Here is a 15,347-nt window from a genome sequence, read left to right as displayed (position 1 = left end):
TGCAGCAAGGAAAGTACTTTTTTTTTTTGGCCAATATTAGAAATTTTTTACAGTGATTTCGCTGAGAAGTTCTAGCACCTCCATGCAGTGGTGCAGGGACTCAGCATTTGGTGAGGGAGTTGTTCGAATGTCAGAGATGTGCTTTTTGCTGTCCCTGTTTAAAATCTGCTCAAATTTGGTCAAGTTGGTAACCGTCTGAAAATCTCAGTACATGTTCTATAAAGATTTGTTAAAGTTCTGCAGCTAAACATTCTGAAGGCTCCATCTGCATTGAGCATGCCTCATCCCCATACAGCTCCTATAAGCTGACCAGACTGCAAATGTGCTGTGTCCACAAAATGACCTGGCATGTTCCATCCCAGGCCTGCAGGGGCAAATTTTTCCTTGCAAATTTTTCTCTTGGATGCTGGGGGCCACTGTGGCACTAGGCGCCACAAATGAGAGCAGGTAGGCTCTCTTGTGTTCTCAGGGTAGGGCTATCCAGCAAAGAAAAGCCTGTGGCTGGCCTGTGCCAGCCAACTTAGGCTTGCAGAGCTAGGTCTCCGGCACTGTTTCATTGCTGTGTGGACTTTCAGGCTTGGGCTGGAGCCCGAGCTCTGGAACCTTGTGAGGTGAGAGGGTTCTAGGGCTCGGACTGGAGCCTGAGCACCTGGGCAAGGCATTTGAACTAGACTTTCCATTGGTTGCCATTAATTATGTGTACCTTTATTTTTTCTGGGTATCCAACTGGAGACCCTGAAGTCTGATCTGCAGAAGTCCTGAGCATTCACAACTGAAACTGAAGTCAATGGGAGCTGTGCTTTGAACATATTAATTGCTATATCATGCTAAGTACTGTGAAAAATGTGGTCACAGGTGTCTCAAATTAGGCATCCAAAATTACTGGACACTTTTAACCTTAATCTCTCTGTGCCATCTGTAAAATGGGAATAACACAACTACCTCACCTCACAGGGGTGTTGTGAAAATAAATTCATGAATGTTTGTTAGGCATTCAGATACTATAGTGATGAGTACCTTAGAAAAGCCCATGAGGAAATTAATAATGCTGTATACTTTTAAGCTTTTGAATAGTGTCCTGTAAATAAGATATGGGGCACACATCGGACAATGAGAATAAAATGAAATATCGAATAGTTGCTCAGTTGGTGACCACAATTCATCCTGTGCACTGAATGAGGCAGGGAGGGGCCAATGGAAGAAATAGTATGTGATCATGTTAAAGACTGTATCATAATGTATACCAGCTCTACCTACAATAGGTATATGTTTTTGTATGTGTATATAAAAATTATCTGCTCTTGGGATTCATCGTAACAATGTACATATAACTTATTTCTCAAATTGTAGATTAAAAAGTTATTGCAGCCTTGATATAGCAAAAGTCATCAGCATTTGATTAGACATATTGGGTTGGGGAGATGTGCACACAACTAGAAACTTTTTAAAAATATTGAACATCTTTATAGAGGTGGAGTCAGATTCTACACTATGCTGAATGTCTTCTGTGAATTGCTAAATGGCCTCAACTCCCATTGACTTGCAGGTGGTGCTCCGTAGCTTGTAGGATCAGACCCTTGAAGGAGGGAGGTATATACATTAAGATTACCCAACTCTTCCCTTTATAAGACTCTGTTTTCAGCTGTTTACAACATTGTCAAATGTAAACCATTTAAGCTGAAACTTTCCATGCCAGGTGTCTGTCTCTGGCTTCAAAGTTTTTGGAAAGTTTCAGCCAAAACAGTTCAGTCATTTCAGAGAATACTTGGGGGGAGGAAATACTTTGTTTTGCCATGTTAAAAATATTTTAAAATGGCTATTGAGAAGCTCTAGATCTCCATACTTTAGAGAAGGGATTTGAAATTTAGCAGAGGGGTGATGTTTGTGTCAGGTCTGTACCTTTTGCTCTTCCTATGGAAATCTGCCCAAATGTTCCAAGAAGCCTTTGAAAAATCTGTTTGCACACGCTAAGCAGAGCCTTTAGACCTGCATGGCTAAAATCTTGGAAAATTCCATTCACGCTGAGCATGCACCAGTATCTCTCAAGTCCTGTGTATGTGGACTGTGCATACACCATCTGCATACAGCAGCTGAGTGTGTCCATTCCTAGGGTACAGAGGCTCCGCAGGACTTTCCCTGAACTTTCAGCTCTTGGCTGCTCTGGGCCGGGGTGGGACTGGACACCAGAACTGAGAGAGAGCAGAGAGACTATCTCCCTTGTGCTCTCAATATCCCCACCCCACTCCCTGCAGCTGGTGCTCAGGCAGCATGGAAGAAGAAGGTGCCTGACTCAGATACAGGGAGCCAAGAGCCAGACCAGGGTGAGGGAAGAGGAAGGAGTAGATTGGGAGAAGGAGCCACAGTGGTTGGGGATGGGGGAAGACTGAGAGTGGACGCTGCGAGACAGAAGGGGAGGAAAACCTGTGACTGGGACCTGAGGGGTTGGGACTGGGAGACAGGAACTGGTTGGGCAAGATGGCTGGGGGGAACTGGGAAGCAGTTGGTGTGAAGGGTGAAACTGAGATTGAAGGAGGAGCTCAGGGAACTTGGACTTGCTAGGCAAGCAGCCTATAATTGGGAATCAGTAAGGTGGGTAGGGGGAAAAGCAAATCTGATGAGAAGCTGTGGTGCCTGGGAAGAACTGGGACAAGGAGCCGGTGACAGGGGCAGACAAATGGTGGAAATGACTGGAAGGGTGAGAGACAAGTTGGACCGGGGTGGGGGGAGGGAGGGAGCAACTTGGGTCTGGCTGAGTGCTTGACTTCACAATTTTAATATTCTTTTAACATAATCTCTGACTGTGCATGTGCACAATAAAATGAAGATGATGGGTTGATGTAAAAATAGATAATTCTCTCTCTCTCACACACTCACACACACACACACGCACAAACTAAATATATATATATATATAATGTGCTGTAGAGCAACTTATTTTTTTGTAATCAAATACAGTGAATCTGAAGATGGGCAAATATATATTAGTACAACACGTCAAGTATACTTAAAACACCTCAAATACTTAGAACTATGCTATTAACATGCATAGCCATAGCATAACATTGTTTCCATGATAAATTAGGACAGGTGTTTTTTCTTTGAGAAATGTTATATCCATGTTACATAGCCAAGCTAACAGACTAACTCAGTAAAGTCTGTAGCAAAGCTCCTTTAACACAGTTCTCAGAAAAAATTATTTCCAGTGCTAGACACTGAAATTATGTTAGCCACCATATTTACAGAGATAACTGGTGTGATTTTGGTTGTACCATGGACAGGGTCTTATGTGTTGAGAGTGTTTGTTAAATGACAATGAACAGGGCTGACAACCTTTCTGTAGAAATATTTATCCTAAGGAAAAGGGCTGTCTTTTAACTCTAGATTGGTTCAGTGAAGTGACATGTTTTTTTGGTATTTTTTAATAATGAAGTCAGGGATGGCATCCTTGTCTGCTAGAGAGCTTAACTTCTGTTATCCTTACTGACAATGTAGTATTCTTATGCAGAAGTTAAGCACATCTGCTTTTCTGTGTGGAATACAAGTCCATTTTTAAGATTTTTACTTTAAAAGAAAATGTCATTATATATTATGGTTCCCATGTGACTAAAAAGAAACTAGCAAAATTAGTCTTTATAATAACCAGAATGCTATAGCAAGATGACAGCAATAATTTTTTTTCACGAAACATATTTCTGATTTAAAATAAACATAAATTTGTGCTTTGAAGCAGTACATAGGTATACCTGCAGATAATTTCTTAATGCTATCAATTACAGGGCTTTTACAGCCTCAGGCACTAAAAAGGAGTCCATTCTAAAGCTAAGGATTCACACCAGTAATCTGGTGAATTGACAACCTGTTTCAGAGTAACAGCCGTTGACAACCTGTTGTTTTTCTAATGTTGTTAACTACACAATTGTATCTTTTAATGGTTTTCTGCTACCCTCAGTGATGTAATTAGTCTGGTACTGCCTGAGTAATTTCATGGGCATGGTAAAAAAAAAAAAAAAAGCAGCTATGAGAAGAAACAAATTGAATATTACTACAGAAAAATACCTTTCCATTTGGGAATGATACTCTTAAGGTATGAATAACTTTAAAATCCTTAACTCTGTAGCTGATGAGAATTTAGATAATTAAATCTGAAATATTTTCAAAACTGATAAATATGACTTGATGATCACCAGACAAATGGAAAGACTTTGTGACCAAAACCCCCACCTCTCATGTCCTGTTTGGTCCATCAGCTTCTCCCCCTTGTGTTTGCCTGAAGAAGCTTAATGACAACACAAGCCGCTGGGATAGGACACCTTTGTCCAGGTCCCTTGATCAAGACTGAGGAGGAGGTGTGTAGGTTCCAGAAACTTCTTCAGTACTTCTCCTTAGAGTTCACAGAGTTCTCTGCATAAAATTAACTATACATCAGTCATCTTAGCAAGATTTATTTAAAAACAGAGAAATAGTATTAAAATAAAAGAATTACTTTAACATCTAGTTTTGTATTTCTCAGAAGCTAACAAGATAAGACATTCTCAGCTTACTTGCAGAGAAAACAGAAAAGTGAACAGCTTACTTTTTTGAAAAGAGTCTCTGTCTAACCACTTTGGCCATACTGTCACCTTTCCTTGATAACTGGATACCATTTCTTTGCTCTTTTCATTGTCCTGGGGGACTGTGTCAATTTATAGACTCATAGACTTTAAGGCCAGAAGGGACCATCATGATCATCTAGTCTGACCTACACATTCCTGGCCACAGAAGCTTACCCACTCACTCCTGTAATGGGCTCATAATCTCTGGCTGAGTTACTGAAGTTATCAAATCTTGATTTAAAGACTTCAAGTTACAGAGAATCCACTATTTACTAGTTCAAACTAGCAAGTGACTCAAGCCCCATGCTGCAGAGGAAGGCAAAAAATAAATCAAAACAGGGTCTCTACCAGGTTTCCCTTAATCAAAGGCCACTATTTCCTCTTTCAAACCAATTTTCTGTTTTCCTCTAAGACATGGCTCATGGAGGATGCAAAGACACTTGATGATGATAAATAGCCATCTTTCAAAGGCTTAACATCTGAGACCACATTTCACAGACCAGTCTGCATGTCTATCCCCTAGTCAGTTGTGTATTATCCTTCCAAAGAGGCAGAAAGTCATTTTCCTCAATATTAACCTTGGCCTTTCTCATTTTCCATTGTTATTAATTAGGGACAGAGCTTCAGACCCTCTATTACTCTTTCTTTTTAATACATTTGTTGACGCAAGAGGCAATCAATCACAATGCAAGATTTTTATACCTTTCAGGAAGTTATTTATATCCATTTCGTGTGTCACCCTGGATGTTACATCTCTAGAAGCAGCAAGATAGAACTGCCTTTCAAAGGCTAGCTTAGATTTTTATTCGCAGCAATCTTCAAGATGGCGGGGAGGGGAGGAGATTTTGAAGTCTTAAGCAGCCTCTCCGAACACACACTGTCTTCAGATGTTCCTCTCCTGTTCCCACTAAAAAGGTGTCTATAAATATTCCCGGAGGGTTTCCCAGCTCTTCATGTGGTCTCCAGAGATAAGCTTTTCTTCAGCCCTTAAGACCACTACAGCAACATCTTTAGCCTCTAAAGATCTAATTCTCTTCAGGTGCTCATTTTCTTTTTCACCCCTTGATTTCTACTGGCTCCTCCCAAAATGGGGAAATAGCCTCAAGCTCCAAGATGGGATTTTAAGCCTCAGGGACTCCCTGAAGGGTTTCTCCATAAATTTGGAATTACATTGCAGGAAACATTTTTCTTTGTAATGAAACATGAAGGTAAGAAAAGAAGAATTTCCAGGGCTTTTCCTGTTCCTGGATGAGGGCAGACAAGGGAATAACTTTGTTTATTTACTCCTCTGCTCACCAGATTATGGAACTGGCCTAACTCTAGAGATCAAACTCCTATATCTGCTCAGAAACTCTACAGATTCCCTACAGAAATAGTTTGTCTCCTTCCAAGTGGATTCAGCAGTAATAGCCTGATTGAAAAACAAAACAAAAAAACAACAACCCTACCCTCGCTTTGGATGTGTCCTTGTGGAATCCATTAACAGAAATTTGGAATTGGGGAAATAAGAACATTTCTGATTGACTAATTGCAGCTCAGTTTTCTGTTGTGTCTTGTCCTTTCTATCTCTATCCTGACATAACTTCTATCTTCCTATCAGAATTGTGAACATTATCTACATTTTTTGTTGTTTGCTTACAAACTATTATTTGAATCTAGAGCTTCAAAGAAACATCTTAGTTTTGAATGCTATCCAAACATTTTGAGGTTCTTTATTTAATTTCAGAAGAAGTCATTTTCTTTCCTATGACTCTTATTTCCATAGATTTATTTCAGAATACTTTTTTAAACAACTATTTACCATTTTGAGGCTATGCTCTTGTGGTTTATTAACACCAGAATTGTTGCATAGAAATGTGGCATTATACTGGTATGGTGCAGCTACTTTGTTTTATACTGACAATATATATACACTGTACACTATTCTTATATATAGTGGCTTAACTTCAAATGTGTTCTATTTTAAAATATTTTGGCAAAATACTACTAATAAAATTAAGTTCAGAATAATCTTACAGAGGTGAGCCATGGGCCAGTCCAAAGAAGTAAAGTGTGTGCGGGTGGTTGGTTAGCCAAGAGGTTGATTGGTATCAGAGGCAGTACGGGGCAATGGTTGGAGTTCTCGCAGGGGTCAGTAACTGGAAGATCCAATCCAAGGGACTGGGTTAGCAGGTTACAGAGGCAAGGTAGGGCAAGGCAGCATGGCAACAAAGTGTCGTCAGACAAGACTGGGTGAGGCAGCAAGGCAGGGTCAGGTGAGGCAATCTAGGCAGCAGTGAGCAGGCAGTGGTTTATTGCTCAGACAGCTTCCTCTTCCTCTTGGGGCCTTTGTATTATCCAGGCTCCCAATGAGAGGACTGCCTGTCCATCCAATCAGAGGCCTGTTGTTTGGTTGCTGTGGCTCTGTAGGCCTTTAGGACTAAAGCTGTTGGTCCACGGTAGTGTTTAAGTGCTCTGTCATGGTTCAACAGCTAAGTATGCTGCCTAAGAACCTCGAGAGTCTAGGTTCAGTATTGATATCCTAACAGTATTCCATGACAAAAATAACTACATTAAAATAGTTACGTCTGAAAGAACTTACAACTTAAGGGTGAAAAAATTTAGAGATGTTGTCTTCATCTCTAAACCAAGTACTGGAAATTCAGCATTAAGATTTCACTTAAAAGAATTCCAAACATGTTAAAGTACAGATATGCACAGTTAATGCAGCCAGACAACCTTAACGTCTGCCCAGTAGCAAAGCTATGTAGTAACCATCTGATTATGCTTAAGACATCTGGGGTGTGTGGTCCTAGATTAGATTAAGTGTTTTTTAAATACGAGGTTTTTCTCATATTTTTCCCTTTATAGTGTCCTTAGCTCTTTAACTATTGTCCAGAGCCTCCACAATAAATACCACTCTCATCAGCTGCCTGCTGGTGGAATCAAACTCTCTGCCCCCTCCCTCATTTTTAGTTATTATCCTGAGTGGAGTGATCTTTGATGGTTTAAAGTGGTACATTCTACTCTATTGTCCAATACATTAATATATTTATAATAGTCAAGCTTTCATTCCTTAAGGGAAAAAGTGATGAAAAATTAGATCATTTGGAAAAATTTAATATAAAGATGGATAATATAAAACTTCTCTATTTACCTATACCTGATTTCCAAAGACAATTATGGATTTAAAATTCTTGAATCCAGGCTTCCAGCAGATGAATAGTCAGAATTCTCTGACCATAGAATTCTGCAACCATTAAACTGCCTTACCAGCATGCAGTCCTTTTCATGCTTCTAAGGGTATCATGGCTCTCTTGCATTGGTTCCAAAAGCAATTTAGTCTTTAAATGAAGACCGGATATCTTTTTAAAGAGATGTGGTATAGCTTAAACTGAAGGTATGGGCTTGATATAGGAATTACTGGCTGAGGTTCTATGGCCTACGTTGTGCAAGAGGTCAGACTATATGATCATATCGGTCCCTTCTGGCCTTAAAATATCTATGACTCCATGAAAATCAAATCTGGGCAAAAGCTGAGTTCAATTTTATTCTGAGTCTTCCAGTCATATTGTGTTTAGTGTTGGCCTGAGTAGAAGCAGAATCATAAATTTCCATGGTGAAGATGTTTTCACCTTTTGACCTTTGTACCGTGTGATGGGTATAATAGCAGTTGATAAAAGTTTGATAAATTGTTATCTGTCTGAGAAGAATCAGTGAAAGATGTCTTCTTTTTCCGTTTCAGGTATTGGTGGTAATTTAGTGGCAATTCAAGCTAGCAGAATTTCTACCTACCTCCATTTACATAGCATTCCTGGAGAGTTGCCAGAAGAAGCAAAGGGTTGCTATTACCCATGCAGAACCTATTATGGTTCAGGTATGTGTTGGTGGTTGTTAATTGTTGCAACTAGATTGTTGCACTCTTTTTTGCTTCTGTAGACCGACCTGTACACCCAATGAAAGTAGGCACCATATTCAGCTGTTGCTGTGATAGGTAGACAGTAATGAAAGATTCCTCTATCTATAACAATTGGGCGGTAGGGAGGTCGTGTATAGGGCTGGAGTGGGAGAAGTGTAACTGGGTTTGAGGGGCAGAGATGGAAGTCAAGAGGGGTTAAAGTCACTCCCCAAACTGCTGCACTCAGAGCTGCTTTGTCCTTTTATCCTCCATTAACTCATTAACTTCTCTCCCATCCAACCTCAGAAGTTCACTCCCGTTCCCTACCAACACCCCGTTTACCCTCGCTGTCAAGCCCTGGCTAGGAGTCAACGCACATGCACACAGTGTCCTTCTCTTTCCAGTATTTGTGGAGAGTGTGCTGATTAAATACTGGGTTCATTATAAATAATCTCTGCTTTCTCTTCCCAAACCCACCCACTGACTCTCTTGGACCCTCTTCTCTGGGTCCTTCCTTCTTTATCACCAGCACCACTCCCACTTCCTGATCCCTGCTTCCTCACCATGACCACTGCTCCCCTCTAGAATGCTTGCTTACCTCCCATTCCCAACTCCACTTCATCACCCACCCACTGGCCTTCAGGTGTCTGCTTCCCCCTCCATCCCCTAGTCCCCACCTTCCCCTCTCACCCCCCCCAAAAACCCTTCCCCCCATGCTTTCATGTCTGTTAGCCTCCTAGCTACTCAGTCTCCCCATACAGCAAGTTATGCTGTTTCCTCTGATATGTGTAGGCAGCAGCAGAGATTCCGTTGCCCGCAGCACCAGGTAGTCTGACTTTCCTCTAAGCTGAGATTTTCTGGTTTTCCAGTTTTCCCCAAAAATCAATAAGATTCTGTCCACTGCCTTAAATTTTGGAAATGATCAGATGTGGTATTATCACTTTATGTACAGAGAAGCAAAGAAATGCCGTCAAGTTGAGTGTAGAGCCTCGCTTTTCTTGGCTAATAAGGAATTTCATTCATTCATTCAAGTGTAAATTCTGTAATATGTCAGCCTATCCTGTAGGAATTGAATCATATTAAGACTTGATTCTCCCAGAACTTGTTTTGTTTCCTGACTCTCTCTACCCTCTTTACTACTAATTGGGAAAAGTATCCTTCAGCTATCTAGTACTGTTCTATAAACCAGCAGACAGTGTTGTAGCTGAAACTTTACCCTGATGCTGAGAACTTTTTATTTCCTGCTTCACATTGTTAGCCTAAGTCATAATGGTTTTATTCCATCCAGGTGATGATACTGTAATGGGAAGTTTCGAGTCATGTTGTTATCAACCACACAATGGTTGCTCTGACTTCCACAGTTTTTCCTTAAATTTAAAACAGAAGGTACCATTTGTAAATGTGTGATAGCTTTTGGTAAGAGTTGATTTTTGAGTAGCTTCTGTTGCTCTTTGATATTTATTAAATATACTTCTAACTAATAAATAAAAAAATAGGTGAATGTAAAGTTACTGCTTAGCAATATAAAAAGTCCTCTGAGGGACTTTTATGTAGAAGGTAAAGGTAGCCAAAACTTTGCCTCTTCTGAGGGAACATATAGGGGCCTACTGCAATTAAAAGTGGGTGGTAATGTTTAGGTAAGGAACCCAATCAAGGTGGCCAGGGGATGGTCTGATTCAGAGCAGACTGTCAGCAGCCTCTGCTGGCAGGGGTCCTGTTGATCCCCTGGCAGACACTAAACATAGAAGAAACTCTGAGGGAATTTGATGGTGAAAATCATGCATGCCCTACCAGAAGGGTACAATTTGCACCCCTTCTATTATTGATAAAAATATTTTCCAGCTTTCAAAGGGCTAAACTGCATTTTTTTTGTATTTACAGGAATAAATAACAAATCAGCCCAAGTTCTTCTCCTTTTGGTGATTCCTGGGCATTTAATTTTCTTGTACACCATCCATTTAATGAAAAGTGGTCATACCTCTTTGACTCCAATTTTTATAGCAGTATATTTGTTTGCAGCCCTGTTACAGGTAAGAATAAAAAATGGGTATAGTATGTTTTAGTTCTCAAAGAATACCATGTTTGATACTTGCTTTTAGATATGTAAAGAGTAGAAGCAATAGGGAATGTGTGTCCATGTTATGGATTATCGGCACACACCCTCTTTGTAATAAATTATTCTCACATATACCCAACAGCTTCTACAACTGCATTTTGGGTGTTTCTCATCAGACACCTCACTGTATCATTTTCCCAAGTAAATGCTGTACTTTTTCTCTGTTTCTCATGTGTCAGCACCATTAAAGCCAGTAAGCATCATGTTAAACAATGGGAAAGGAATATGGCCTTTATTAATAGAAAGTAGGCCATGAAAAATTCCTAAAAAAGGCTCTCATCGTGGTTTCATTCAAATAAAATGGATCACAGTCTTGGTTAACATAACCCACAGACGTAACAGTCTTACCTATATGCTTGTGTGCATCTCTTAAACACTCATTAAAGGTGAAGTCAGTTTAGCGGTAACCAGAATAATAATTAAGTGCATCCATTGTTTTCATTAAACATTTTTGCATCACTTTTGCTGGCTTTATTTAAGTCTCTAGCCCGAGCAATATCAGCAGTTGAAAGGAACCTTTGAAATAGTCATAGCGTAAGCTGAAGTCACTCCAAAAAAAGAAATTAGCTTATACATTTAATTGTTTCATTTACAGTCAAGTTTTAGTTAAAACTTTGCTGAGCTGAATAAAACATTTAGTTATATTTAAAAAGAAAAATGAAGGGCATACTTGAAAGATCCATATGTGGAGTGTAGGTCTTACTTCTAAAATAACTATTACCAAGTTATCTTTAAAACTAACATCATCATAGTCAACAAATCTGTTACATGAAAAAAACTATAATTCAGTGTTCTGAACTCTGTTTTTCTGTGTTTATTGGAGTGGTGTTGTTTCAGTTTAATTGTAAATGGGTAAAAAAAATCATCTGGATTGTGTATTTTAAATATACTAATTTTTTTGGATATGCTGAAGTTAGAAATTCAGTGATAAAAAGATGGATTTTGCAAACTGCTAGCATTTGAATTTTATATGAGAACCCCATTTTTCCACCTAGTATACAATTGGAAAACTCAAGGCCTTGCATATAACTGTGCCATTCCATTATTTTTAACTCTTTTCCTTCATACTTCTTGTTCTTTCCCATTATATCACTTTGATTTGTTTAATCTCTCCTTCTCCATCCCCTTCTCATGGACTTACTTTACATTGTCCTGATGCAGATTTCACTCAAAGCAATGGATATGTCAAGAACTGCTGGAAGAAATTGATTTTATATTTTTCTGTTATAATTATATTGGCATAGTTCCTATCATTTCCCTCAGTTTTGAATTGGCATTTTGGAAAGTCTCAGGTTTCTCTTGCTGCTACCTGCAGATGCTAAGAGGAGACCGGGCTTTTTAGAATGGCATGGAAGAAAAATCTTGATTGACATCAGCATAAGTATACATTTAAAGTCATGTTCAAAAATGCAAGAAAATTGCAAGGCCTGATTCACCTTTCACTTATGCCAGTTTTTCAGTAGTAATATTCCACTGATATCTGTAGAGTCCATCCTGATTTTTAATCTGATATAAGCAAGGGGAGGCTGAAGCTTGCAGCTTTTCCTTTTGTGGATGATTTTCCCTTTACCACCATCTATCTCGGGCCATGACAGACATTTTGCAGTTGTTCTTTAGTAGTTGAATCACAACTATTGCACACTATAATTTTTCAGGGGTCTTTTGCAAAGTTACAGTCAGGAACCCCATATTTCTAGTCAATTTATGAAAATATTCCACTACATTGGTGGTTTCTTTTCTCTTCCTTTATTCCCTTTTTGTTATACCAGATATAATCACATTTTTATAATGCTGGTATATAGAAAGGTTTTGTATAGCTTTAATTAGCAGAATTCAGATTTTCATATAAATGACACTTCCCTGTCCCTTGAGTATGATTACATCTTCAATTATCTGTACCACCTTAATCAGTTATGCTGGTGCTCTTTCTTACTGCCTATTGGGACCTTAAGAGAGTGGGCCTCCCATGCAATAGCACATTTCTTAGTTTTCTTCTGTTTTAACATGAAACCACTTTGCTTCTTGCCTTTCATTTTCTGCTTAGCACCAGTGACGTAATCTAGACACCTTGATAGTAATGAGAATAGTTTGAAATTACAAACTCAGTGCTTCTCTGCTGGCCTTTCTTCAGAGATATGCATAGATCAACTCTAATCTTGTTGTAATTCCACTGCTACTTTTTTTCCCTTGGGACTTTTATATTTTGTCCTCCTTCAACAGTTAGCCTTTTAAAGGATTTAGTGTTTTGCCTACATAGTAAGATTGGAAAATCTCACAGCTAATTACTGTCATTTCAGTTATCAACCAAATCACAATCTCTTGAGCAATGAAGAATCTGCAAGCTAGCCCCTAGTCCATACTGAATTACAGAACTTGTAGTTGTTTCCACTTTGTGTTTAAATCATCAGTATACATCTTGTTTTATGAAAGACCTACATTTTAACAGGCTAAAAGTGATTTTTTTATATCTGAGGTAACAAATGAATATCAATAGCCAGAACGCAATAATACCCAAGGGCAATAATCAGTTATGGGCAGTCTAAACTGAGCAGGTTTGATATCCTATTGCTTTATTCATTATATTCGTTTAGGGCAAAAATCTGTTGTAGAATATTTGCATTTTCTTTCTGTTATGGTGATCATCACCACATATTGGATCTATTTATAGTCCCTTTGGTATACTAAAATTCTGCTTAATAAATGAAAATGGATGACTTTTCTAGCTCTAAAAACCTCTTGACATTTTCAAGATGATTATAAAGGAGAACAGAGCTTTGATCGTGATGGGAACCGCCGGTTTAATGTAACTAATCTCTCTACAGCAACCCCCCTGTATCTTCCACCGAGTAGCCCCCCAACAATACCTCATCAAATTGTCTTTATTCTTCTTCATCACCATTGTGATGTCTCTCTTCCTGTTTATCGCCCCTCCCTGGGTGTGATTCAAAGCCCACAGAATCAGTGGCTTCTGTTAAATTCAGTGGTCTTTGGAGCACTTCCATGGGGTGTTTTCTTTCCCTATCCTGATCCCCTGTTAATTTTGTCTTCATCCGTTCCTTTCTTTCTTATTTCTAATACCTTTATACTCTTTTCCACTGCTACTTTATTCAGTCCATTTCATATGTCTCTGCTACTTGCTCACTCCCAGATGTTCTATGCCTTCTCTGTGTAATATACTTTAAAAGATTTATGGGAATGGAGTCATTATGATACGTTTACATTAGGGCTGTCAAGCCATTAAAAAAATTAATCACGATTAATCGCACTGTTAAACGATAAGAGAACACCATTTATTTAAATATTTTTGGACGTTTTCTACATTTTTCAAATATATTAATTTCAGTTACAACACAGAATACAAAGTGTGCAATGCTCACTTTTTATTTTTATTACAAGTATTTGCACTGTAAAAAACAAAATAAATAGTATTTTTCAGTTCACCTAATACAAGTACTGTATGCAGTCTCTTTATCATGGAAATTGAACTTGCAAATGTAGAATTACATACAAAAAACTACATTCAAAAATAAAACAATGTAAAATTTTAGAGCCTGCAAGTCCACTCAGTCCTACTTCTTGTTCAGCCAGTTGTTCAGGTTAAACAAACTTGTTTGTATTTGCAGGAAATAATGCTGCCCGCTTCTTGTTTACAGTGTCACAAGTGTTCTCTTGGCACTGCTGTAGCTGGCGTCACAAGATATTTACATGCCAGATGTGCTAAAGATTCATATGTGCCTTCATGCTTCAACCACCATTCCAGGGAACATGCATCCATGCTAATGATGGTTTCTGCTCAATAACAATCCAAAGCAGTGCAGACCAACACATGTTCATTTTCGTTATCTGAGTCAGATGCCACCAGCAGAAGGTTGATTTTCTTTTTTGATGGTTCGGTTGCTGTAGTTTCCGCATCGGAGTGTTGCTTTTTTTAAGACTTCTGAAAACATGCGCCACCCCTCGTCCCTCTCAGATTTTGGAAGGCACTTCAGTTTCTTAAACCTTGGGTCCAGTGCTGTCGCTATCATTAGAAATCTCATATTGGTACCTTTTTTGCGTTTTGTCAAATCTGCAGTGAAAGTGTTCTTAAAATGAACAACATGTGCTGGGTCATCATCCGAGCTGCTATAACAAGAAATATATGGCAGAATGCGAGTAAAATAGAGCAGGGGACATAAAATGCTCCCCCAAGGAGTTCAGTCACAAATTTAATTATGAGCGTCATCAGCATGGAAGCATGTCCTCCGTAATGATGGCCGAAGCATGAAGGGGCATATGAATGTTTAGCATATCTGGCAAATAAATACCTTTCAGTGCCAGCTACAAAAGTACCATGCAAATACCTGTTCTCTCTTTCTGGCGACATTATAATTAAGAAGCAGGCAGCATTATCTCCTGTAAATGTAAACAAACTTGTTTGTCTTGGTGAGTGGCTGAACAAGTAGGACTGAGTGGACTTATAGGCTCTGAAGTTTTACTTTGTTTTGTTTTTGAGTGCAGTTATGCAACAAAAAAAATCTACATTTGTAAGTTGCACTTTCATGACAAAGATTGCACTACAGTACTTGTATGAGGTCAGTGTTGAAAAATACAATTTCTTTTATCATTTTAACAGTGCAAATATTTGTAATCAAAAGTAATAAACACTTTGATTTCAATTACAACACAGACTAAAATATATTTGAAAATGTAGAAAAACATCCAAAATATTTAATAAATTTCAATTGGTATTCTATTGTTTAACAGTGCCATTAAACCTGCGATT

The 15,347-nt window shown here is 38.7% G+C and overlaps 1 protein-coding gene across 5 annotated transcripts in view; it reads left to right on the top strand.

The window, feature by feature from the left end:
• The window catches only part of SLC41A2 (solute carrier family 41 member 2), a 96,454-nt gene that overhangs the window by 72,515 nt on the left and 8,592 nt on the right, over positions 1-15,347 (top strand). For all 5 annotated transcript variants that reach the window (XM_073323997.1, XM_073323973.1, XM_073323974.1 and 2 more), the window contains 2 exons: positions 8,317-8,448; positions 10,351-10,499. In XM_073323997.1, the coding sequence (XP_073180098.1) occupies positions 8,317-8,448; positions 10,351-10,499 (281 nt within the window). The remainder of the gene's footprint in view (positions 1-8,316; positions 8,449-10,350; positions 10,500-15,347) is intronic.

Source organism: Lepidochelys kempii, chromosome 1 (genome assembly GCF_965140265.1).
Source record: "Lepidochelys kempii isolate rLepKem1 chromosome 1, rLepKem1.hap2, whole genome shotgun sequence".
Taxonomy (NCBI): Eukaryota; Metazoa; Chordata; order Testudines; family Cheloniidae; genus Lepidochelys; species Lepidochelys kempii.
Note: the sequence above shows the minus strand (reverse complement) of the source record. Positions and strands in the feature narration are given on the sequence as shown.